The sequence below is a fragment of the Agelaius tricolor genome, unplaced genomic scaffold, assembly GCF_023055355.1.
Source record: "Agelaius tricolor isolate 1412-34295 unplaced genomic scaffold, bAgeTri1.0.p SCAF_109, whole genome shotgun sequence".
Lineage (NCBI taxonomy): Eukaryota > Metazoa > Chordata > Aves > Passeriformes > Icteridae > Agelaius > Agelaius tricolor.
The window spans coordinates 137,455-163,728 of record NW_027269369.1 but is presented as its reverse complement, the minus strand read 5'-3'; the positions used below and the strand labels follow the sequence as shown (position 1 = coordinate 163,728).

General features: G+C 50.5%; 1 protein-coding gene and 2 long non-coding RNA genes across 3 annotated transcripts; 1 reads left to right on the top strand and 2 right to left on the bottom strand.

Moving 5' to 3' along the window:
- On the bottom strand, positions 1-26,274 carry FAM50A (family with sequence similarity 50 member A). Its single transcript, XM_071419451.1, has 13 exons — positions 26,023-26,274; positions 25,239-25,323; positions 21,613-21,712; positions 18,337-18,449; positions 16,814-16,896; positions 12,897-12,963; positions 11,329-11,390; positions 8,029-8,105; positions 6,634-6,688; positions 5,776-5,824; positions 4,997-5,067; positions 3,425-3,535; positions 1-128 (listed from the first exon to the last, which is right to left on the bottom strand). The coding sequence occupies exons 1-13, from the start codon at positions 26,131-26,133 to the stop codon at positions 120-122; spliced, it is 993 nt and encodes a 330-aa protein (XP_071275552.1). The 5' UTR covers positions 26,134-26,274; the 3' UTR covers positions 1-119.
- Positions 3,532-4,072, top strand: LOC139586220 (uncharacterized). The gene is made up of 2 exons (XR_011677520.1): positions 3,532-3,812; positions 3,944-4,072. It is a non-coding gene; the product is annotated as an uncharacterized lncRNA (long non-coding RNA).
- LOC139586221 (uncharacterized) lies at positions 9,375-10,957 on the bottom strand. The gene is made up of 3 exons (XR_011677521.1): positions 9,668-10,957; positions 9,452-9,633; positions 9,375-9,407 (listed from the first exon to the last, which is right to left on the bottom strand). It is a non-coding gene; the product is annotated as an uncharacterized lncRNA (long non-coding RNA).

The following is a 26,274-nucleotide window of genomic DNA, read 5'->3' as shown; positions in this document are numbered from 1 at the left end:
TCTGGGTTCGGTTTTTATTGAGGTGGGGGAGGGGAGGGGATGGGGCACAGAGGGGGGGGAGGGGCGGGCAAAGCCCCTCCCCCATCCATGGGGGGCGGGGTCCAGGGGCTCCTTCGGCATCAGCGGATCTGGGGGGAGGGGTCAGATGAGGCCACGCCCACACACAGAGCCCCCGCCCCCTTTTAAGCTCCTCCCCACTTTTGGCTCCTCCCCATTCTCTGCCACTCCATGGCCCCGCCCCCATCTCCACCCCTCCCTCCATGGCCCCGCCCCCATCTCCACCCCTCCCTCCATGACCCCGCCCCCATCTCCGCCCCTCCCTCCATGGCCCCGCCTCCATCTCCACCTCTCCCTCTGAGGCCCCGCCCCTGATGGCCCCCCGCCCCCTTTGGCTCCTCCCCCTATGGCCCCGCCCCCAGGCTCCTCCCAATTCTGGGGTCCCAGGGGGGAAATTTTGGGGTGAGTTTGGGGCATTTTGGGGATCTGAGATGGTTTGGGGGCATTTTGGGAGAATTTGGGCTGAATTTCGGGGATTTTGGGATCGTTTTGAGGGGATTTGAGGAGATTTTGAGGAGATTTGGGATTATTTGGGGGCTTTTTCAGGGATATTTTGGGGTGATTATTTTGGGGTTATTTGCTGTTATTTTGGGGTGAATTTGGGGTTTTTGGGATTATTTTAGGAGTAGATTTTGGGGACTTTAGGGGGTATTTCCTGGATATTTTTAGAGTTATTTTGGGGTGATTTTGGGGATATTTCAGGGATATTTTTGGGGTGATTTTGGGGTGATTTTGGGGATATTTTTGGGATAGTTTTGGGGTGATTTTGTGGTGATTTAAGGATATTTCAGGGATATTTTTGGGGTGGTTTTGTGGATATTTCAGGGTTATTTTGGGGTGATTTTGGGGATATTTTTGGGGTGATTTCAGGATATTTCAGGGATATTTTTGGGGTGATTTCAGGGATATTTCAGGGATATTTTTGGGGTGATTTTGGGGTGATTTTGGGGATATTTTTGGGATAGTTTTGGGGTGATTTTGTGGTGATTTAAGGATATTTCAGGGATATTTTTGGGGTAATTTTGGGGTGATTTTGTGGATATTTTGGGGTTATTTTGGGGATATTTCAGGGATATTTCAGGGGTGATTTTGGGGATATTTCAGGGATATTTTTGGGGTGATTTTGGGGGTTATTTTAGGGGTAGATTTTGGGGATTTTAGGGGGTATTTCCTGGATATCAGGGATATTTTTGGGGTGATTTTGGGGATATTTCAGGGATATTTTTGGGGTGATTTTGGGATATTTCAGGGATATTTTTTGGGATATTTCCGGGATATTTTTGGGGTGATTTTGGGGGTTATTTCGGTGTTATTTTGGGGTGATTTGGGGGATATTTCAGGGATATTTTTGAGGTGATTTTGAGGATATTTTTGGGGTGGTTTTAGGGTGATTTTGGGGATATTTCAGGGATATTTTGGGGTGATTTCAGGGATATTTTGTGATATTTTAGGGATATTTTTGGGGTGATTTGGGGGATATTTCAGGGATATTTTTGGGGTGATTTTGGGGATATTTTGGGGTTATTTCAGGGATATTTCAGGGATATTTTTGGGGTGATTTCAGGGATATTTCAGGGTTATTTTGGGGTGATTTTGGGGATATTTTTGGGGTGATTTCAGGGATATTTCAGGGATATTTTTGGGGTGATTTCAGGGATATTTCAGGATATTTTTGGGGTGATTTTGGGGTGATTTTGGGGATATTTTTGGATAGTTTTGGGGTGATTTTGTGGTGATTTAAGGATATTTCAGGGATATTTTTGGGGTAATTTTGGGGTGATTTTGTGGATATTTTGGGGTTATTTTGGGGATATTTCAGGGATATTTCAGGGGTGATTTTGGGGATATTTCAGGGATATTTTTGGGGTGATTTTGTGGATATTTCAGGGATATTTTTGGGGTGATTTTGGGGGTTATTTTAGGGGTAGATTTTGGGGATTTTAGGGGGTATTTCCTGGATATCAGGGATATTTTTGGGGTGATTTTGGGGATATTTCAGGGATATTTTTTGGGATATTTCAGGGATATTTTTGGGGTGATTTTGGGGATATTTCCGGGATATTTTTGGGGTGATTTTGGGGGTTATTTCGGTGTTATTTTGGGGTGATTTGGGGGATATTTCAGGGATATTTTTGAGGTGATTTTGAGGATATTTTTGGGGTGGTTTTAGGGTGATTTTGGGGATATTTCAGGGATATTTTGGGGTGATTTCAGGGATATTTTGTGATATTTTAGGATATTTTTGGGGTGATTTGGGGGATATTTCAGGGATATTTTTGGGGTGATTTTGGGGATATTTTGGGGTTATTTCAGGGATATTTCAGGGATATTTTTGGGGTGATTTCAGGGATATTTCAGGTTATTTTGGGGTGATTTTGGGGATATTTTTGGGGTGATTTCAGGGATATTTCAGGGATATTTTTGGGGTGATTTCAGGGATATTTCAGGGATATTTTTGGGGTGATTTTGGGGATATTTTTGGGATAGTTTTGGGGTGATTTTGTGGTGATTTAAGGATATTTCAGGGATATTTTTGGGGTAATTTTGGGGTGATTTTGTGGATATTTTGGGGTTATTTTGGGGATATTTCAGGGATATTTCAGGGGTGATTTTGGGGATATTTCAGGGATATTTTTGGGGTGATTTTGGGGGTTATTTTAGGGGTAGATTTTGGGGATTTTAGGGGGTATTTCCTGGATATCAGGGATATTTTTGGGGTGATTTTGGGGATATTTCAGGGATATTTTTTGGGATATTTCAGGGATATTTTTGGGGTGATTTTGGGGATATTTCCGGGATATTTTTGGGGTGATTTTGGGGGTTATTTCGGTGTTATTTGGGGTGATTTGGGGGATATTTCAGGGATATTTTTGAGGTGATTTTGAGGATATTTTTGGGGTGGTTTTAGGGTGATTTTGGGGATATTTCAGGGATATTTTGGGGTGATTTCAGGGATATTTTGTGATATTTTAGGGATATTTTTGGGGTGATTTGGGGGATATTTCAGGGATATTTTTGGGGTGATTTTGGGGATATTTTGGGGTTATTTCAGGGATATTTCAGTGACATTTTTGGGGTTCTTTTAGGGTGATTTCAGGGATATTTTTGGGGTGATTTCAGGGATATTTCAGGGATATTTTTGGGGTGATTTCGGGGATCTTTTTGGGGTTATTTTGGGGATATTTCAGGGATATTTTTGGGGTGATTTTTGGGATATTTCCGGGCTATTTCAGGGATATTTTGGGGCTATTTCCGGGCTGGTTTTGGGGTGATTTTAGGGCTATTTCCGGGCTATTTCCGGGATATTTTGGGGCTATTTTCCGGGATATTTTGGGGTGCTCCGGGCAGGTTTCGGGGCTGCCCTGACCGTGTACTTGTCCCAGCGTTTCTCGGGGTCGAAGGGCTCCCAGCGGCTGGCAGGGAAGATGTGCTTGTTCTTCTCGTACCACGAGCGCAGAACCACCTTCCCGGCGTGCGACTGTGACGTCACCGTGACGTCATCGTGACGTCATCAACGGGGCCCGAGTGACGGCATCGATTGGGGGTGACGTCATTGGTCAGATGTGATGTCATCAATTGGGGATTGATGTCATTGGTAAGGGGTGATGTCATTGGTTGGGGATTGACGTCATGGTTTGGGGGATGATGTCATAGATGAAAGGTTGATGTCGTAGAGGGGGGTGATGTAATCGGTAGGGAGTGATGTCATCAATTTTGGGATGATGTAATCAGTAGGGCGAGGCCATTAATTAGGAGTGATGTCATTGATTACAGGGTGATGTCATCAGTCGGGGTGATGTCATTAATTGGGGTGACGTCATCAGTCGGGGGTGATGTCATTGATTGGGAATGACGTCATCAGTCGGGGGTGATGTCATCGATTGAGGTGATGTCATTGGTCAGATGTGATGTCATCAATTGGGGATTGATGTCATTGGTCGGATGTGATGTCATTGGTTGGGGATTGACGTCATGGTTTGGGGGATGATGTCATAGATGAAAGGTTGTTGTTGTAGACGGGGTGATGTCATCAGTCGGGAGTGATGTCATCGGTTCGCGGTGATGTCACAGATTTTTGGGATGATGTAATCAGTAGGGTGAGGCCGTTAATTAGGAGTGATGTCATTGATTGGGGTGATGTCATCAGTTGGGGGTGATGTCATCGATTTGGGGGTGATGTCATTGATTGGGGGTGATGTCATCGATTGGGGTCATGTCATTAAATGGGGTTGACCTCATCGATTTGGGGTGACGTCATCGATTTTGGGTGATGTCATCAATTGGGGGTGATGTCGTTGTTGAGGATCAACGTCATTGGTTGGGGTGACGTCACCAGTAGGGGGTGACGTCATCAATTAGTAGTGATGTCATCGATCAGAGATCGATGTCATCAGTCAGGGTGGTGATGTCATCAAATAGGGTGTGATGTCATCAGTTAGGGGAGATGTCATGGAGAGGTGATGTCATAAGTGAGGGGTGATGTCATCAGTCAGGTGTGACGTCATTATTGGAATCAACACAATCAATTGGGGATGATGTCATCAATTAGGAGTGATGTCATTGGTCAGGGATTGATGTCAGTGGTTGAGGGTGATGTCATTGATTGGGGATTGACGTCATCGGTGTGAGGTGATGTCATCAATTGGGGGTGATGTCATTAATTGGGGGTGATGTCATCGATTGGGGACGGTGATGTCATCGACGAGGAGCGTCGTCATCAACGGGGTGTGACGTAATCAATTGGAGAGTGATGTCATTGATTGGGCCGTGACGTCATTGAGCACGGAGCGATGCCATCGATCCGGGCGTGACGTCATCGAGCAGTGACGTCATCCACGGAGGAGCCATGCAATGAAAGGAGAGCGATGACGTCAGTGCCGGGCCCGGGCGATGACGTCACAGCCCGGGGGTGGGGCGATGACGTCACCGTGGGCGTTACCTCGTCCTTCTCCACGGTGGCGTCGCTGAGCAGCCGCACGTCCTCGTGCACGTCGAAATTGAACAGCGGCCCTGGGGGAGGGGCGGTGACGTCACCGTGACGTCATCAACGCCACACCCACGGTGGTGTCCCGGCGATGACGTCACAGCCCCCAACAATGATGTCATACCCTCTTCCATGACGTCACAGCCTCCCGTTATAATGTCACAGCCCCCCGTGATGATGTCAAAGCCTCCCCTCACCCTGATGATGTCATAGCCCTACATGATGACGTCATAGCCCTGATGACATCACAGCCGCCCCCGATGTCATTACAGCCCCTGATGACGTCACTGCCCCCCCTAGGGTGACGTCACAGCCCTCGGTTATGATGTCAGAGCCCTGATGATGATGTCATAGCCCGGGACGATGGCGTCACGGCCACAGCAATGACGTCACAACCCCAAATGGTGATGTCAGAGCCACTGATGACGTCACAGCCCTTGATTGTGACGTCACAGCCCAAATAATCGAAGCCAGCACCCAACGATGACGTCACATCCCAAAACAATGACGTCACAGCCCCACTGACGATGTCACAGCCCCGACGATGACATCACACCCAACAATGACATCACCGACCAAATAATGACGTCACATCCCCCGCAATTACATCATATCCCAAATGATGTCACAGCACCCACTGATGACATCACATCCCATGTGGATGATATCACAACCCCTTGGTGACGTCACAGCCCCTTGATGACGTCACGGCCGCCGTTGATGACGTCACTCACCGCTCTTCCCGCGGGCCTTGGTGACGATGAAGTCGTAGAAGCTGTGGTGCTGTGGGGGAGGGGCCAGGGGGGTCAGAGGGGGCGGAGCCAGAGGGAGGGGGAGTGGCCAAAGGTTGGGGGAGGGGCTTTGGGAGAGGAGCTCAGAAATGGGGGCGGGGCTGCAAGGGAGGAGGGGGGGAGGGGCCAAAATTCAAGGGAGAGGCTGAAAGGGGGGGGGGGAGGAGATGGGGGAGGGGCTCCCAAACTGTGGGGGAGGGGCTGAGGAATTGGGGGAGGGGCTTAAATGGTGGGGGAGGGGCCAAAATAGAAGGGAAAGGCTCGGGGGGTGGGGCAGGGGGGGTGATCGGGGGGGCGGGGCTAAGGGCAGGGCGGGGCTAAGGGCGGGGAGGGGGCGGGGCTCAGGGGTGGGGACAGGGCAAAGGGCAGGGTGGGGCGGGGCTGTCTCACATGGGGGCGGGGCTCAGGGGAGAGGGCGGGGCAGGGGTGGGGCGGGGCTCAGGGGTGGGGCTAAGGGCGGGGATGGGGCGGGGCTAAGGGCGGGGAGGGGGCGGGGCTGAGGGCGGGGACGGGGCGGGGCTGTCTCACGTGGGGAGGGGGCTTGGGGTGGGGGCAGGGCTGGGGGCGGGGCTGTCTCATGTGGGGGCGGGGCTCAGGGGTGGGGGCGGGGCTCAGGGGCTGGGGGCGGGGCTGGGGGCGGGGCTGTCTCACGTGAGGGCGGGGCTGGGGCAGGGCTCAGGGGGTGGGGGCGGGGAGGTCTCACGTGGGGGCGGGGCTCAGGGGGAGGGGCGGGGCTCAGGGGAGGGGGCGGGGCTCAGGGGGAGGGGGCGGGGCTAAGGGCTGGGGGCGGGGCTGTCTCACGTGGGGGATGATCAGATCCTCCTTGATGTACATGAGCTGCTCCACCCCCGCCGAGCTGCGGGAAACGGCTCAGGGACCCCAAAAAAACCAACGGGAACGGCCCCAAAAACATCACCCCCCGAAACCGGCCCAAAGACAGCAAAAATCACCACAAAATGCCCCAAAATACAGCAAAATAAACCCAAAATACCCCCAAAATACCCCAAAATACCCCAAAACCCCCAAAATACACCAAAAACCCCCAAAATACACCAAAATACAGCAAAATACACCAATATACCCCCAAAATACACCAAAAACCCCCAAATACCCCCAAAATACACCAAAACCCCCTAAAATACCCCAAAATACACCAAAACCCCCCAAAATACAACAAAATACACCAAAAACCCCCAAATACACCAAAATACCCCAAAATACACCAAAACACACCAAAATACACCCAACCCCCCCTCCAAATACCCAAAAATACCCCAAGATAACCCAAAACACACCCAAAACCCCCAAAATACACCAAAGTACCCCCAAAATACCCCAAAATACCCACAAAATACACCAAAATACCCCAAAATACCCCAAAATTCCACACAAGCCCCCCCAAAATACACCAAAACACACCAAAAACCCCAAAATACACCAAAAACCCCCAAAATACCCCCAAATACACCAAAATACCCCAAAATTCCATACAAACCCCCCCAAAATACCCCAGAGACCCCCAAAATACCCCAAAACCACCCCTGGGACCCCAAAACGCCCCCAGGACCCCAAAACCTCTCAAAGACCCCCCCAAAATCCCACCTGGGACCCCCCCAAAACCCCCCAGGACCCCCAAACCTTTCAAAGATCCCCCCCAAAATCCCACTTGGGACCCCCCCAAAATAACCCAGGATCCCCCAAATCCCCTTTGGGCCCCCCCAAAATCCCATTTGGGACCCCCCAAAATCCCACTTGGGACCCCCCAAATCCCCCAGGACCCCCCAATCCCACTTAGGACCCCCCACATCCCATTTGGGACCCCCCAGCACCCCCATATCCACTCAAGGACCCCCAGGACCACCCCCAATCCCTCCTAGGACCCTCCAGGATCCCCCAAACCTCTCAAGGACCCCCCAAAATCCCATTTGGGACCCCCCAAACCCCACCTGGGACCCCCCAATTCCCCTTTGGGACCCCCCAGGACCCCCCAAACCCCCCAGGACCCCCCCAAATCCCCTTTGGCCCCCCCAGATCCCATTTGGGACCCCCAAAACCCCCCCAGGACCCCCCAAATCCCCTCTGGGACCCCCCAAATCTCTCAAGGACCCCCCAAATCCCATTTGGGACCCCCCAGGACCCCCCAAATCCCCTTTGGGCCCCCCCAAATCCCCATTTGTGCCCCCAGCCCCCCCTCACCGGAGCTCACTGAAATCCTTGCGCAGAATTTCCAGCGCTTTCTGCAGGAACTGCTGCATGGTGTTCCCCTTCTTCATCTGAGAGACCCCAAAAATCACCCCCAAAATCAGCCCAAAATCAGCCCAAAAATTCACCCCAAAAATTACCCCAAATCAGCCCAAAAATCCCCCCAAAAAACCCCAAAAAACACCCAAAAATCAACATAAAATCACCCCAAAATCCACCAAAAATCACCCGGGAACCCTTAAAATCTCCCCCAAAATCACCCCAAAAATCACCCAAAAATCTGCCCAAAAACAGCCCCAGAAACACCCAAAAATCAACGTAAAATCACCCCAAAAAAATCATCCAGGAACTCCAAAAATCACCCCAAAATCACCCCAAAATCCACCAAAAATCACCCCCAAAATCACCTGGGAACCCTTAAAATCACCCAAAAATAGCCCCAAAACCACCCAAAAATCCACCTCAAAATCACGGCTATAATCATCCCAAAAGCCCAAAAATCCACCCCAAAATCAGCCCAAAATCACCCCAAAAATCCACTACAAAATCACCCCAAATCACCTCAAAAATAACCCAAAATCACCCCAAGAATCAACAAAAAAGCCCCCCCAAAAATTACCCAAAATCAGCCCAAAAATCCACCCCAAAATCACCTCAAATTAACCCAAAATCAGCCCAAAAATCACCTCAAAAATAACCCAAAATCAGCCCAAGAATCAACACAAAAGCCTCAAAAATCAGCCCAAAAATCATCCAGGAACTCCAAAAATCAGCCCAAAATCACCTCAAAAATCACCCAGGAACTGCTGCATGGTGTTCCCCTTCTTCATCTGGGCAGGGGGACCCCAAAAATCACCCCAAGAATCATCCAAAATCAGCCCAAAAATTACCCCAAAATCAGCCCAAAATCCACCCCAAAAATGACCCAAAATCAGCCCAAAATCAAAAATCACCCAAAATCACCCCCGAAAATCCACCCCAAAATCAGCCCAAAATCACCCCAAAAATCACCTCAAAAATTACCCAAAATAATCCAAAAATCAGCCCAAAAATCCACCTCAAAAATTACCCCAAGAATCATCCAAAAATCACCTCAAAAATCAGCCCAAAAATCCACTACAAAATCACCCAAAATCACCTCAAAAATAACCCAAAATCACCCCAAGAATCAACACAAAAGCCTCAAAATTCAGCCCAAAAATCATCCAGGAACTCCAAAAATCTGCCCAAAAATAACCCCAAAATCAACCCAAAAACCCCCCCAAAAATTACCCCAAAATCCACCAAAAATCACCCCCAAAATCACCTGGGAATCTTTAAAATCTCCCCCAAAATCACCCCCAAAATCAGCCCAAAAATCATCCAAAAATCACCTCAAAATCACGGCCATAATCATCCCAAAAGCCCAAAAATCCACTACAAAATCAGCCCAAAATCACCCCAAAAATCCACCCCAAAAATGACCCAAAATCAGCCCAAAATCAGCCCAAAAATCCACTACAAAATCACCCAAAATCACCTCAAAAATAACCCAAAATCACCCCAAGAATCAACAAAAAAGCCACCCCAAAAATTACCCAAAATCAGCCCAAAAATCGCCTCAAAAATTACCCAAAATCAGCCCAAAAATCACCTCAAAAATTACCCAAAATAATCCAAAAATCAGCCCAAAAATCCACCTCAAAAATTACCCCAAGAATCATCCAAAAATCACCTCAAAAATCAGCCCAAAAATCCACTACAAAATCACCCAAAATCACCTCAAAAATAACCCAAAATCACCCCAAGAATCAACACAAAAGCCTCAAAATTCAGCCCAAAAATCATCCAGGAACTCCAAAAATCTGCCCAAAAATCTGCCCAAAAATCAACCCAAAATCAACCCAAAAATCCCCCCCAAAAATACCCAAAAATCAACATAAAATCACCCCAAAAATTACCCCAAAATCCACCAAAAATCACCCCCAAAATCACCTGGGAATCTTTAAAATCTCCCCCAAAATCTGCCCCAAAATCCCCCCAAAATCACCCAAAAAACACCCAAAAATAGCCCCAAAACCACCCAAAAATCCACCTCAAAATCACGACTATAATCATCCCAAAACCCCAAAAATCCACTACAAAATCACCCCAAAAATCACCCAAAAAGCTGCCCAAAAATAGCCCCAAAACATCCAAAAATCAACATAAAATTACCCCAAAACTCATCCAGGAACCCCAAAAATCACCCTAAAATCCCCCCCAAAATCCACCAAAAATCACCCAAAAATCACCTGGGAACCCTTAAAATCTCCCCCAAAATCACCCCGAAAATCATCCAAAAATTACCCAGAATCAGCCCAAAAATCCACCTCAAAATCAGCCCAAAATCACCTCAAAAATCAGCCCAAAATCACCACAAAAGTCTCAAAAATCAGCCCAAAAGCCACCCCAAAAATCACCCCAAAAATCATCCAGGAACTCCAAAAATCAGCCCAAAATCACCGAAAAATCTGCCCAAAAATCCCCCCAAAACCACCCCAAAAATCCCCCAAAAAACACCCAAAAATCAACAGAAAATCACCCAAAAATCACCCCAAAATCCACCAAAAATCAACCCAAAAATCACCCCAAAATCACCCCAAAAATCCACCCAAAAATAGCCCCAGAAACACCAAAAAATCAACGTAAAATCACCCCAAAAAATCATCCAGGAACCCCAAAAATCACCAAAAAATCACCAAAAAATCTGCCCAAAAATCAGCCCAAAATCACCCCAAAAATCCCCCCCCAAAACACCCAAAAATCACCCAAAATGACCCAAAATTCCCCAAAATGACCCCAAATTTCCCAAAATGACCCCAATCCCCCCAAAATGACCCCAAATCGCCCAAAATGACCCAAAATCCCCCAAAATGGCGCCAAATCCCCCAAAATGACCCCAAATTCCCCAAAATGGCCCCAAATTTCCCAAAATGGCCCCAAATCCCCCAAAATGACCCCAAATTTCCCAAAATGGCCCCAAATCCCCCAAAATGGCCCCAAATCCCCCAAAATGACCCAAAATTTCCCAAAATGACCCCAAATTCCCCAAAATGACCCCAAATTTCCCCAAAATGGCCCCAAATCCCCCAAAATGACCCCAAATTTCCCAAAATGACCCCAAATTTCCCAAAATGGCCCCAAATCCCCCAAAATGAGCCCAAATTTCCCAAAATGACCCCAAATCCCCCCAAATGACCCAAAATCCCCCAAAATGGCCCCAAAATCCCCCAAAATGGCCCCAAAATTCCCCAAATGACCCCAAATCCCCACCTTGACCGTGCGCCGGTGCCCGGAGCCGTCCCAGTAACTGAAGGTGATCTCGATCTCCTCATCTGGGGGGACAGAGGGGCAAAAATCAGCACAAAATCAGCCCAAAATTGACCCAAAATCACCTCAAAATCACCCCAAAACTGACCCTAAACCCGCCCCAAAATTACACCAAAATTACTCCAAAAATCACCCCAAAATCACCTCAAAATTGACCAAAATCCGCCCCAAAATCAACTCAAAATTGACCAAAATCCGCCCCAAAATCACCTCAAAATCACCCCAAAAATCACCTCAAAATCACCTCAAAATTGACCCAAAATCGACCCAAAAATCACCTCAAAATCAACTCAAAACTGACCCTAAATCCGCCCCCAAATCACCCCAAAAATCACCTCAAAATCACCTCAAAATTGACCCAAAATCCGCCCCAAAATCCACCCCAAAAAAACCCCAAAATCACCTCAAAATTACCTCAAAATCCGCCCCAAAACTACACCAAAATCACCCCAAAAATGGCCCCAAAATCAGCCCAAAAATCACCCCAAAATCACCTCAAAATTACACCAAAATTGACCCTAAATCCGCCCCAAAATCACCTCAAATCACCCCAAAAACACCTCAAAATCGACCCTAAATCAGCCCAAAATGGACCCAAAAATCACCTCAAAACTGACCCTAAATCCGCCCAAAATCACCCTCAAAATCACCCCAAAAATCACCCCAAAATCACCCCCAAAACTGACCCTAAATCCGCCCCAAAATCACCTCAAAATCACCCCCAAAATCACCCCAAAATCACCCCAAAACTGACCCTAAATCAGCCCAAAATCGACCAAAAATCACCTCAAAATCACCTCAAAATTGACCAAAATCCGCCCCAAAATCCACCCCAAAAATCACCTCAAAAACTGACCCTAAATCCGCTCAAAATTATATCAAAATCACCCCAAAAATGGCCTCAAAATCACCTCAAAATTGACCCAAAATCCACCCCAAAATTACCCCAAAAATGGCCCAAAATCACCTCAAAATCACCTCAAAACTGACCCTAAATCTGCCCCAAAATCCACCCCAAAATTACCCCAAAAATCACCTCAAAATCACCTCAAAACTGACCCTAAATCCGCTCAAAATTATATCAAAATCACCCCAAAAATGCCTCAAAATCACCTCAAAATTGACCCCAAAATCCGCCCCAAAATCCACCCCAAAATTACCCCAAAAATGGCCCAAAATCACCTCAAAATCACCTCAAAATTGACCCTAAATCTGCCCCAAAATAACCCCAAAATCACCCCAAAAATGGCCCCAAAATCAGCCCAAAAATCACCCCAAAATTGACCCCAAAATCACCTCAAAATTACACCAAAACTGACCCTAAATCCGCCCCAAAATCACCTCAAAATCACCCCAAAAACACCTCAAAATCACCTCAAAATTGACCCAAATCCCGCCCCAAAATCACCCCAAAATCACCTCAAAATCAACTCAAAACTGACCCTAAATCTGCCCCAAAATCCACCCCAAAATTGCCCAAAATCGCCCAAAATTCCCCAAATTTCTCTCACTTTTGATCTTCTCCTGCTTGGCCTCCCACTCCTGCCTGAGCTCCTCCCGCAGCCGATTCTCCTCCTCCTGGGGCAGAGCCAAAACAGCCAAAAATAACCCAAAAATATCCAAAATAACCAAAAATAACCCAAATAACCCAAAAATAACCCAAAATGAGCCCAAAAAATAACCCAAAATAACCCAAAATATCCCAAAATATCCCCAAAAATAACCCAAAATAACCCAAAATAACCCAAAATATCCCCAAAAATAACCCAAAATATCCCCAAAAATAACCCAAAAATATCCCAAAATATTCCCAAAAATATCACCAAAAATATCCAAATCACCCAAAAAAACCCCAAAATATCCCCCAAAAAAACCCCCAAAATATCCCCAAAAATAACCCAAAAAATAACCCAAAAAAACCCCCAAAATAACCCAAAAATAACCCCAAAAACAACCCCAACTAGCCCAAAATAACCCAAAAATAACCCAAAATGACCCCAAAAGAATCCAAAATAACCCAATCCACCTAAACCCCCTCAAAATCCCCCAAAATCCCCTCCCAAATCCCCCAAATCCCCTCAAAGACCCCTGAAATCCCCCCAGGATTCCCCCCCAAATTCCCCCAAAACTCCACAAAATCCCCCCAGGACCCCCCGAAATCCACTCAGGACCCCTCAAACCCCCCCAGGACCCCCCAAATTCTCCCCCAAAATGCCCCAAATTCCTCCCTAAACCCCCCCCAAAAATCCCACCAGGACCCCCCAAAACTCCCCCAGGACCCCCAAATACCCCCCAGGACCCCCCAAAATCCCCCCAAACCCACCCAAAATCTTCCCAAAACCCCCCCAAAATGCCCCCAAACCCACCTAAATCTCCCTAAAACCCCCCCAAAAATCCTCAGACCCTCCCAAATCCCCCCCAAAACCCCCCCAGGGCCCCCAAATCTCCCTCAGGACCCCCCAAAATCCCCCCAAATCCACCCAAAATCTTCCCAGGACCCCCCCCAAAATTCTCCAAATTCCCCCCCAAACCCACCCAAAATCTTCCCAAACTCCCCCAAAAATCCCCCTAAAATCCACTCAGGACCCCCCAAAATCCCCCCAAACCCCACCCAAATTCTGCCTAAAACCCCCCCAAAAATCCCCCTAAAATCCACTCCAGGACCCCCCCAAAACCCCCCAGGACCCCCCTAAATCCCCCCAAACCCCCTCAAAATCCCCCCCAAAATCCACTCAGAACCCCCCAAAATCCCCTCCAGGACCCCCCAAACCCCCCCCAAAATGCCCCAAATTCCCCCCAAACCCACCTAAATCTCCCTAAACCCCCCCAAAATCCCCCCAAACCCACCCAAAATCTTCCCAAAACCCCCCCAAAAATGCCCCAGAATCCCCCCAGAACCCCAAACCCCCTCAAAATGCCCCCAAAATGCCCCCAAAACCCCTGAGGACCCCCCCAAAACGCCACAAAATCCCCCCCAGGACCCCCCAAAATTCTCCAAATCCCCCCAAAACCTCCCGAAACCCCCCCAAAATGCCCCCAAAATCCCCCAAATTCTCCCTAAAACCCCCCCTAAAATCCCCCTAAAATCCACTCAGGACCCCCCAAAATCACCCAAAATCTTCCCAGGACCCCCCAAAATCCCCCAGGACCCCCAAATCCCACCCAGGACCCCCCAAATGCCCCCAAAAATCCCCCCAAAAATCCACTCAGGACCCCCCAAATCCCCCCTAAATCCCCCCCAGGACCCCAAAATCCACTCAGGACCCCCCCAAATTCCCCCAAACCCACCCAAAATCTTCCCAAACTCCCCTAAAATCCCCCTAAAATCCACTCAGGACCCCCCAAAATCCCCCCTGGACGCCCCAAACCCCCCCAGGACCCCCAAAATCCTCCCAAACCCCCTCAAAATCCCCCCAAAATCACCCCCCAAAACCCAAAAGCCCCCAAAATCCTCCCCAGATCCACTCAGGACCCCCCAAAATGCCCCAAATTGCCCCCAAACCCACCCAAAATCCCCCCAAAATCCCCCCAAAATCCACTCAGGACCCCCCAAACTCCCCTCAAATCTCCCCATAATCCACTCAGAACCCCTCAAACCCCCCCAGGACCCCCCAAATTCTCCCCCAAAATGCCCCAAATTCCTCCCTAAACCCCCCCCAAAAATCCCACCAGGACCCCCAAAATCCCCCCAAACCCACCCAAATTCTCCCAAATTCCCCCCCAAAAATCCCCCTAAAATCCACTCAGGACCCCCCAAAATGCCCCCAAACCCACCTAAATCTCCCTAAAATCCCCCAAAATCCCCCCAAAATCGACTCAAGACCCCCCAAATCTCCCTCAGGACCCCCCAAAACCCCCCCAGGACTCCCAAAATCCCCTCAGGACCCCCCAAAATCCCCCCCAAACCCACCCAAATTCTCCCTAAAAGCCCCCCAAAAATCCCCCTAAAATCCACTCAGGACCCCCCAAAACCCCCCCAGGACCCCCCCAAAATCCACCCCCAAAATCCCCCCAAACCCCCCTCAAAATCCCCCCAAAATCCACTCAGGACCCCCCCAAACCCCCCCAAAATGCCCCAAATTCCCCCCAGGACCCCCCCAAATTCCCCCAAACCCACCTAAATCTCCCCCAAAACCCCCCCAGGACCCCCCAAAATCCCCCAAATCCACCCAAAATCATACCAAAACCCCCCCAAAAATCCCCAGAATCCCCCCAGAACCTCCAAACCCCCTCAAAATGCCCCCAAAATGCCCCCCAAAACCCCTGAGGACCCCCCCAAAACGCCACAAAATCCCCCCCAGGACCCCCCAAAATTCTCCAAATCCCCCCAAAACCTCCCGAAACCCCCCCAAAATGCCCCCAAAATCCCCCAAATTCTCCCTAAAACCCCCCCTAAAATCCCCCTAAAATCCACTCAGGACCCCCAAAATCACCCAAAATCTTCCCAGGACCCCCCAAAATCCCCCAGGACCCCCAAATCCCACCCAGGACCCCCCAAATGCCCCCAAAAATCCCCCCAAAAATCCACTCAGGACCCCCCAAATCCCCCCTAAATCCCCCCCAGGACCCCAAAATCCACTCAGGACCCCCCAAATTCCCCCAAACCCACCCAAAATCTTCCCAAACTCCCCCTAAAATTCCCCTAAAATCCACTCAGGACCCCCCCAATCCCCCCTGGACGCCCCAAACCCCCCCAGGACCCCCAAAATCCTCCCAAACCCCCTCAAAATCCCCCAAAAATCACCCCCCAAAAGCCCCCAAAATCCTCCCCAGATCCACTCAGGACCCCCCAAAATGCCCCAAATTGCCCCCAAACCCACCCAAAATCCCCCCAAAATCCCCCCAAAATCCACTCAGGACCCCCCAAACTCCCCTCAAATCTCCCCATAATCCACTCAGAACCCCTCAAACCCCCCCAGGACCCCCCAAATTCTCCCCCAAAATGCCCCAAATTCCCCCCAGGACCCCCCAAATTCCCCCCAAACCCACACAAATCTCCCTAAAACCCCCCCAAAAATCCCCCAGGACCCCCCAAACCCCCTCAAAATGCCCCAAATTCCCCCCCAAAATCCCCTCAGGATCCACCCAAAATCTTCCCAAAACCCCCCCAAAATCCCCCAGGCGCCCCCAAAATCCACTCAGGACCCCCCAAACGCCCCCAGGACCCCCCAAATGCCCCCAAAATTCCCCCAAAATCCACTCAGGACCCCCAAATCCCCCCCAGGACCCCCCAAAATGCCCCAAATTCCCCCCAAAAATCCCCCCAAAACCCCCCCAAACCCACCCAAATTCTCCCAAAAACCCCCCCAAAAATCCCCCTAAAATCCACTCAGGACCCCCCAAAATCTCCCAAAATCCCCTCAGGACCCCCCAAAATCCCCCAGGACCCCCCAAAATCCCCTCAGGCCCCCCCAAACCCCGTCCCCACCTCTCTGTCCCTGTCGGGCAGGAAGCTCGTGTCCACGTCGGGGTTTTTGCCCAATTTTCGCTTTTTTGGGGCCTCCTCGGGGGCTGGGGGGGGAACAGGGAGGGGTCAGAAATGGGGGATCCCCCCCAGGAACCCCAAATTTCATCCTGAGAAGCCCAAAATTCGCCCCAGGAACCCCAAAAATCCCATCTGGGACCCCAAAATTCATCCAAAAATAGCCTGAAAATAACCTAAAAATAACCCAAAATAGCCTGAAATAACCCACAAAATAATCTAAAAATACCCTGAAAATATTCCCAAAATAACCCAAAATAACCCCCAAAATAGCCAGAAATAACCCACAAAATAATCCAAAAATAGCCTGAAAATAATCCCAAAATAACCTAAAAATAACTAAAAATAACCCCCAAAATAGCCAGAAATAACCCCAAAAATAATCCAAAAATAGCCTGAAAGCAATCCCAAAATAACCTAAAAATAACCCCAAAAATAACCCCAAAAATAATCCAAAAATAGCCTGAAAATAATCCCAAAATAACCTAAAAATAACCCAAAATAACCCCAAAAATAACCCCCAAATACCCCCAAATAGCCCATCCTGGGAACCCCAAAATTCCCCTAAAAACCCCAAATTCCACCCAGGGAACCCCAAAACCCCTCCCTAAATTCCACCCTTGGACCCCCCAAATCCCATCTGGGACCCCCAAAATCCTCCCCAGGAACCCCAAAATCCCCCCCAGGGGACCCCAAATTTCACCCTGGGAACCCCAAATTTCACCCTGGGAACCCCAAAAACCCCAAAATTTCCCCCCCAGGACCCCAAAATCCCTCCCCAGGGACCCCAAAATCCCATCTGAGACCCCCAAAATTCCCTCAAAAATCCCAAATCCCCCCTCCAGGATCCCCCAAAATCCTCCCCAGGGACCCCAAAATCCCCCCCAAACCCGCCAGGACCCCCCAAAATCCCACCCAGGGAACCCCAAGTCCCATCTGAGACCCCCAAAATTCCCTCAAAAATCCCAAATCCCCCCCCCAGGACCCCCCAAAATCCTCCCCAGGGACCCCCAAGATTCCCTCAAAAATCTCAAATCCTCCCCAGGGACCCCCAAAGTCCCATCTGGGACCCCCAAATCCCCCCCAGGAACCCAAAACTTCACCTTGGACCCCCCAAAAATCCTCCCCAGGGACCCCAAATTCCACCCAGGGAACCCCAAAACCCCATCTGGGACCCCCAAAATCCCCTCAAAAATCCCAAAATCTCCCCCAGGACCCCCCAAATTCCACCCAGGGAACCCCAAATCCCCCTCAAAACTCCCCCAGGGACCCCCAAAATCCCCTCAAAAATCCCAAATCCCCCCCCAGGACCCCCCAAAATCCCACCCAGGGACTCCCAAAAATCCCATCTGGGACCCCCCAAAAACCCCAAAATTCCCCCTGGGACCCCCCAAATTTCCCCCAGGGACCCCCCCAAACCCCCCAAATTTTCCCTCTGGGACCCCCCCGTGTTTCTCAGCCCCCCCGACCTTCATCGCCCTCGTCCTCCTCCTCCTCCTCCTCGCCGAGGCTGAAGCTCAGGGAGCTGATTTTCCTCTGCGCCTCCTGCTTGCGCTGCCGCTCGCGCTGGCGCTCCAGCTTCCTGCAGATAAACTGGGATGGACTGGGAGGGACTGGGAGGGACTGGGATCAAACTGGGATGGACTGGGAGGGACTGGGAGGGACTGGGAGGGACTGGGGGGGACTGGGAGGGACTGGGAACGGACTGGGAGGGACTGGGATGGACTGGGAACAAACTGGGAACAAACTGGGATGGAGTGGGAGGGACTGGGAGGGACTGGGAGGGACTGGGATCAAACTGGGATCGGTCTGGGGGGGACTGGGAGGGGATTGGGGGGGACTGGGATGGACTGGGAGCACTGGGGGGGACTGGGGGGGAGTGGGAATGGACTGGGGGGACTGGGAGCACTGGGAATGGGACTGGGAGGGGATTGGGAGGGACTGGGATCAAACTGGAACAAACTGGGATGAGTGGGAGGGACTGGGAGTGGATTGGGAACAAACTGGGAACAAACTAGGAGGGACTGGGAATGGGACTGGGGGGGACTGGGAGGGACTGGGAGGGAGTGGGAATGGGACTGGGATGGACTGGGATTGGTCTGGGGGGGACTGGGAAAGGGACTGGGATCAAACTGGGAGGGACTGGGAATGGGACTGGGATGGACTGGGAGCACTGGGGGGGACTGGGGGGGGACTGGGGGGGGACTGGGATGGACTGGGAGAGGAACTGGGAGGGATTGCAAGGGGATTGGGGGGACTGGGAGAGACTGGGATCAAACTGGGATGGACTGGGGGGGACGGGGAGGGACTGGGAGCACTGGGAGGGGATTGGGAGCAAACTGGGGATGGACTGGGAGGGACTGGGAATGGGACTGGGGGGACTGGCAGGGACTGGGGGGACTGGGGGGACTGGGAGGGACTGGGATGGAGTGGGGGGGACTAGGAACAAACTGGGATGGAATTGGGATAAGACTGGGAGGGACTGGGAGGGACTGGGAATGGGACTGGGAGGGAGTGGGAGGGACTGGGAGGGACTGGGAGAGACTGGGAGGGATTGCAAGGGGATTGGGGGGACTGGGAGAGACTGGGATCAAACTGGGATGGACTGGGGGGGACGGGGAGGGACTGGGAGGGACTGGGAATGGGACTGGGAGCACTGGGATGGACTGGGAGGGACTGGGATGGACTGGGAATGGGACTGGGAATGGGACTGGGAATGGGACTGGGAGGGACTGGGAACAAACTGGGAACAAACTGGGAGGGACTGGGAGCACTGGGAGAGGGACTGGGATGGACTGGGAATGGGCTGGGGGGACTGGGGGGGACTGGGAGGGACTGGGAATGGACTGGGAGGGACTGGGAATGGACTGGGACGGACTGGGAGGGACTGGGGAGGGACTGGGGAGGGACTGGGGAGGGACTGGGAGGGACTGGGAGGGAGTGGAAGGGGATTGGGGGGGACTGGGAGAGACTGGGATCAAACTGGGGGGAGTGGGGGGGACTGGGATCAAACTGGGATGGACTGGGAGAGACTGGGAGGGACTGGAATGAACTGGGGGCACTGGGAACAAACTGGGAGGGAATTGGGAGGGACTGGGGTGGACTGGGGGGGACTGGAATGGGACTGGAAGGGACTGGAACACTGGGAATGGGCTGGGAACAAACTGGAACAAACTGGGATGGAGTGGGAGGGACTGGGAATGGGACTGGGAATGGGCTGGGAGCAATTGGGAGGGACTGGGAGCAACTGGGAACAAACTGGGAGCAACTGGGAACAAACTGGGAGGGACTGGGAACAAACTGGGAGCAACTGGGAGGGACTGGGAATGAACTGGGATGGACTGGGAGGGACTGGGAATGTGACTGGGAATGGGACTGGGATGGACTGGGGGGACTGGGAATTGGACTGGGAATGGGACTGGGGGGACTGGGATCAAACTGGGAGGGACTGGGGGGGACTGGGATCAAACTGGGAGGGAACTGGGATCAGTCCTGAAAGGTTCTGGGCTATTTTGGGTCATTTTGGGTCATTTTGGGTCATTTTGGGGATTGGATTTTTGGGGTTATTTTCAGGGGATTTTTTGGGGATTTTCAAGGGGTTCTTTTGGGCTATTTTGGGGTATTTGGGGTTATTTTGGGGTTATTTGGTTATTTGGGTTATTTTAGGTTATTTTGGGATTGCTTTCAGGCTATTTTTGGATTATTTTGGGGTTATTTTTGGGTTGTTTTAGGCTGATTTTGGGGTTGCTTTTTGGGTGATTTTGGGGTTGCTTTTTGGGTGATTTTGGGGTGTTTTTGGGGTGATTTTGGGGTTATTTCTGGCTATTTTGGGGGTTATTTTGAGGTTATTTTGGGATTGCTTTCAGGCTATTTTTGGATTATTTTGGGGGTTATTTTTGGGTTGTTTTAGGCTGATTTTGGGGTGATTTTTGGGCTGATTTTGGGTGATTTTGGGGTTGGTTTTTTGGGTGATTTTCGGCTGATTTTGGGTTGGTTTTTTGGGTGATTTTGGGGTTGGTTTTTGGGTGATTTTGGGTAGTTTTTGGCTGATTTTTGGGGTGATTTTGGGGTGTTTTTGGGGTAATTTTGGGGTTGGTTTTTGGGTGATTTTGGGCTGATTTTGGGGTTGTTTTTTTGGGTGATTTTGGGGTGATTTTGGGGTTGGTTTTTGGGTGATTTTTGGGTGATTTTTGGGTGATTTTGGGTGATTTTTGGGGTGATTTTGGGGTGTTTTTGGGGTGATTTGGGGTGTTTTTGGGGTGATTTTGGGGGTGTTTTTGGGGTGTTTTTGGGTTGGTTTTTGGGTTGGTTTTTGGGCGTTTTTGGAGTGTTTTTGGGGTGATTTTGGGTTGTTTTAGGCTGATTTTTGGGGTGTTTTTGGGTGATTTTAGGCTGGGTGTTTTTGGGGTTGGTTTTTGGGTGATTTTGGGGTGATTTTGGGGTGATTTTGGGGTTGGTTTTGGGTTGGTTTTTTGGGTGTTTTTGGGTGATTTTGGGTGATTTTGGGGTGATTTTGGGGTTGCTTTTTGGGTGATTTTGGGGTTGGTTTTTTGGGTGATTTTAGGCTGATTTTGGGTTGGTTTTTGGGGTGATTTTGGGGTGTTTTAGGCTGATTTTTGGGGTGTTTTTGGGGTGATTTTGGGGTTGCTTTTTGGGTGATTTTTGGGGTGATTTTGGGTGATTTTGGGGTTGGTTTTGGGTTGGTTTTTTGGGTGTTTTTGAGGTGTTTTTGGGGTTTCTCTCACAGCTGCAGCTCCCGGCTCTGCTCTCTCTTCGCCAGCTGCTTCTCGCGCTCCTTGACCAGCGCCTCCTGCTTGGCCTTCATGTCATTGAGTGTCACCAACCCTGGGGACAGTGGGGACATTGGGGACACCATCAGGGACAGTGCCACCAACCCTGGGGACAGCCCTGAGCCTCCTGCTTGGCCTTCATGTCATTGAGTGTCACCAACCCTGGGGACATCATTGGGGACATTGGGGACACTGGGGACAGCCCTGGGGACAGCCCTGAGCCTCCTGCTTGGCCTTCATGTCATTGAGTGTCACCAACCCTGGGGACATTGGGGACATCATTGGGGACATTGGGGACATTGGGGACAGCCCTGAGCCTCCTGCTTGGCCTTCATGTCATTGAGTGTCACCAACCCTGGGGACACCATTGGGGACATCATTGGGGACATTGGGGACATCCCTGAGCCTCCTGCTTGGCCTTCATGTCATTGAGTGTCACCAAGCCTGGGGACATCATTGGGGACATTGGGGACATCATCGGGGACAGTGCCACCAACCCTGGGGACAGCCCTGAGCCTCCCTGAGCCTCCTGCTTGGCCTTCATGTCATTGAGTGCCACCAGCCCTGGGGACATTGGGGACACCATTGGGGACATCATTGGGGACATTGTCACCAATCCCTGAGTGTCACCAACCCTGGGGACAGTGGGGACATCATTGGGGACATTGGGGACATCATCGGGGACATTGGGTACAGTGCCACCAATCCCTGAGTGTCACCAGCCCTGGGGACATCATTTGGGACATCACTGGGGACAGTGCCACCAACCTTGGGGACATCACTGGGGACATTGGGGACATCATTGGGGACATTGACACCAACCCCTGAGTGTCACCAACCCCTGGGGACATTGGGGACACCATGAGGGACAGTGCCACCACCCCTGGGGACATTGGGGACACCATTGGGGACATTGTCACCAAGCCCTGAGTGCCACCAGCCCTGGGGACACCACTGGGGACATCATTGGGGACATCATCGGGGACAGTGCCACCACCCCTGGGGACATCATTGGGGACATTGTCATCAACACCTGAGTGTCACCAACCCCTGGTGACATTGGGGACATCACTGGGGACATTGGGGACATTGGGGATATTGGGGACAGTGCCACCAACCCCTGAGTGCCACCAGCCCTGGGGACATCATTGGGGACATCACTGGGGACATTGGGGACACCATTGGGGACATCATCAGGGACAGTGCCACCAGCCCCGGGGACATCATTGGGGACATTGTCATCAACACCTGAGTGTCACCAACCCTGGTGACATTGGGGACATCACTGGGGACACTGGGGACACTGGGGACACCATTGGGGACATCATCGGGGACAGTGCCACCAGCCCTGGGGACATTGGGGACATCACTGGGGACATCACTGGGGACATCACTGGGGACATTTGGGACAGTGCCACCAACCCTGGGGACATCATTGGGGACATTGTCACCAAGCCCTGAGTGCCACCACCCCCTGGGGACAGTCCCTGAAGTGTCCCTCAAGGGGGGACGTAAAAAGGGCGAATTTTGGGGTGAATTTTGGGGAATTTGGGACGAATTTGAGTGGATTTTGGGGGGACTTTGGGAAGATTTAAGGGTGGATTTTGGGGTGAGTTTTGGGCAGATTTTGGGGTGAATTTGGGGTGAATTTTGGGGAATTTCAGGATGAATTTTGGAGTAAACTTGGGCAGATTTTGGGGTGAACTTGGGATGAATTTTGGGCAGATTTTGGGATGAATTTTGGGGTGAACTTGGGGTGACTTTGGGTGAATTTTGGGCAGATTTTGGGGTGAATTTGGATGAATTTCAGGTGACTTTTGGGGTGAGTTTGGGCAGATTTTGGGGTGAATTTGGGATGAATTTTGGGGTGACTTCAAGGTGAATTTGGGCAGATTTTGTGATGAATTTGGGGTGACTTTGGGGTGAATTTTGGGGTGAATTTGGGATGAATTTCAGGTGAATTTTGGGGCTGAATTTGGGGCAGATTTTGTGATGAATTTGGGCTGAATTTTGGGGTGAATTTGGGGGAATCCGGGGTGAATTTTTGAATGAATTTCGGGTGAATTTTGGGGTGAATTTGAGTGGAATTTTGGGTAACTTTAGGGTGAGGAGGTTTTTTTTTGGAGGTGAATCTGGGCAGATTTTGGGGTGAATTTTGGGGTGAATTTTGGGATGACTTTGAGCAGATTTTGGGATGAATTTTGGGGTGAATTTGGGCAGATTTTGGGTGAATTTTTGAATGAATTTCGGGTGAATTTTGGGGTGAATTTGAGTGGATTTTTGGGTAACTTTAGGGTGAATTTTGGGGTGAATCTGGGCAGATTTTGGGATGAATTTTGGGGTGAATCTTGGAGTAAATTTGGGCAGATTTTGGGGTGAACTTGGGGTGACTTTGGGTGAATTTGGCTGAATTTTGGGGTGGGTTTTCAGATGAATTTTGAGATGATTTTGGGGTAAATCTGGGGTGAATTTCGGGGTAACTTTGGGCAGATTTTGGGGTGAATTTGGGCTGGATTTTGCGAAGATTTTTTGATGAATTTTGGGGTGAATTTTGGAATGAATTTGGGGAGACTTTGGGCAGACTTTGGGGGTAACTTTGGGGTGACTTTGGCTGGATTTTGAGATGAATTTCAGGTGAATTTCAGGTGAATTTTGGGGCAAGTTTTGTGACGATTTTGTGATGAATTTGGGGTGACTTTGGCCGAATTTTGGGGTGAATTTGGGATGAATTTCAGGTGAATTTTGGGGTGACTTTGAGCAGATTTTGGGATGGATTTTGGGGTGACTTTGGGGGAATCCGGGGTGAATTTTTGGATGAATTTCGGGTGAATTTTGGGGTGAATTTGAGTGGAATTTTGGGTAACTTTAGGGTGAATTTTTGGGGTGAATCTGGGCAGATTTTGTGATAAAATTTGGGGTGACTTTGGGCAGATTCTGGGATGAATTCCAGGTGAATTTTGTGCAGATTTTGGGATAAAATTTGAGGTGACTTTGGGCAGATTTTGGGGTGAATTTCAGATGAATTTTGGGGTGATTTTGGGGCAAGTTTTGTGATGAATTTGGGGTGAATTTTGGGGTGACTTTGGGCAGATTTTATGATGAATTTTGGGCAGATTTTGGAGTGAATTTTGGGCAGATTTTGTGATGATTTTATGATGAATTTTGGGCAGATTTTGGGGTGAATTTTGGGGTAAATTCTGCGGTGATTTTGGCTGGATTTTGTGATGAATTTTGGGGTGAATTTGGGAAGATTCTGAGATGATATTGGGGTGACTGGGCAGATTTTGGGGCGAATTTTTGAGTGAATTTGGGCAAATTTTGGGGTGACCTTGGCAGAATTTGGCTGAATTTTGGGGCGAATTTGGGATGAATTTCAGGCTGAATTTTGGGCTGAATTTGGGTGAATTTTGGGGTGGCTTTGGATGACATTTGGGACGATTTTTGGGGTGATTTTGGGCAGATTTTGGGCTAAATTTTGGGCAGTTCTTGTGCTCAATTTTGAGCAGATTTTGGGGTGAATTTGGAGCAGATTTTGGGGTGAATTTTGGGCTGAATTTGGGTGGTTTTGGGCCCCTCCTCACCCACGGTGCTGGATTTCAGCTCGGCCTCCACGGCGTCGTAGTGAGCCGAGAATTTCTTATCAATGTTGGACTTCATGATGTTCTCCTGGGGAGGGACGGCCTCAGACACCCCAAAAACCCCAAAAACCCCCAAAATCCACCCAAAAACCCCTCTGGGACCCCCCAAAATCGTCCCAAATCCCCCAAAATTCCCCCCAGGACCCACCAAATCCTCCCTGGGCACCCCTAAATCTCCCTCAAATCCCCCCAGGATTCCCTAAATTCCTCCCCAAAACCACAAATTCCCCCCAAATTCCCCTCAAAACCCAAAACACCACCCAGAATCACCCCTGAGATCCCCAAATTTCCCCCAGTCCCTGCTGGGATCCCCAAAAATCCCCCCCAAAACCACTCCCAGAGGCCGGGAACCCCAAATTTCCCCAAAATCGCCTCCCCAAAATCCGCCCCAGACGCCTTCAAACTCTCCAAGAACCCCCCTAAAATTTCCCCAAAATTTCCCCCCCAAAATCCCCCCTAGGATCCCCAAAATGGCCCCAAATCCCCCCAGTTCTACCCAAACCCCCCAGGGCCCCCCAAATCCCCCCCAAACCGCCCAAATGTCCCCAAAATCCCCCCCCAAAAATCGCCCCCAAACCCCATCCCTCCCCCCCCTACCAACCCCTACCCCCCCCACTCCCCAAAGACCCCAAACCCCCCCTTAGCCCCGCCCTCTTAGCCCCGCCCTCTTAGCCCCGCCCTCTTAGCCCCGCCCCCTTGGCCCCGCCCCCTTGGCCCCCGCCCCCACCTCCTGGATGCGCAGCCGCAGTTGCTCCATGTGCTCGCGCTGCCGCTCCCGTTTCTTCATCAGCTGCAGCGCCCGGCCCGCCTCGCTGGCCGCGCCCTTGTACTGCGCCATTCTCGCGGTTTTCGGGGTTTTTTTGGGGGATTTTTTGGGTTTTTTTGGGGTTTTTTGGGGTTTTTGAAGCGCCGGGAGCGGCGGCGGGCGAAGAACCCGGAAGTGCGGGCGGAACCGGAAGTGCGTCACTGCCACGCGACG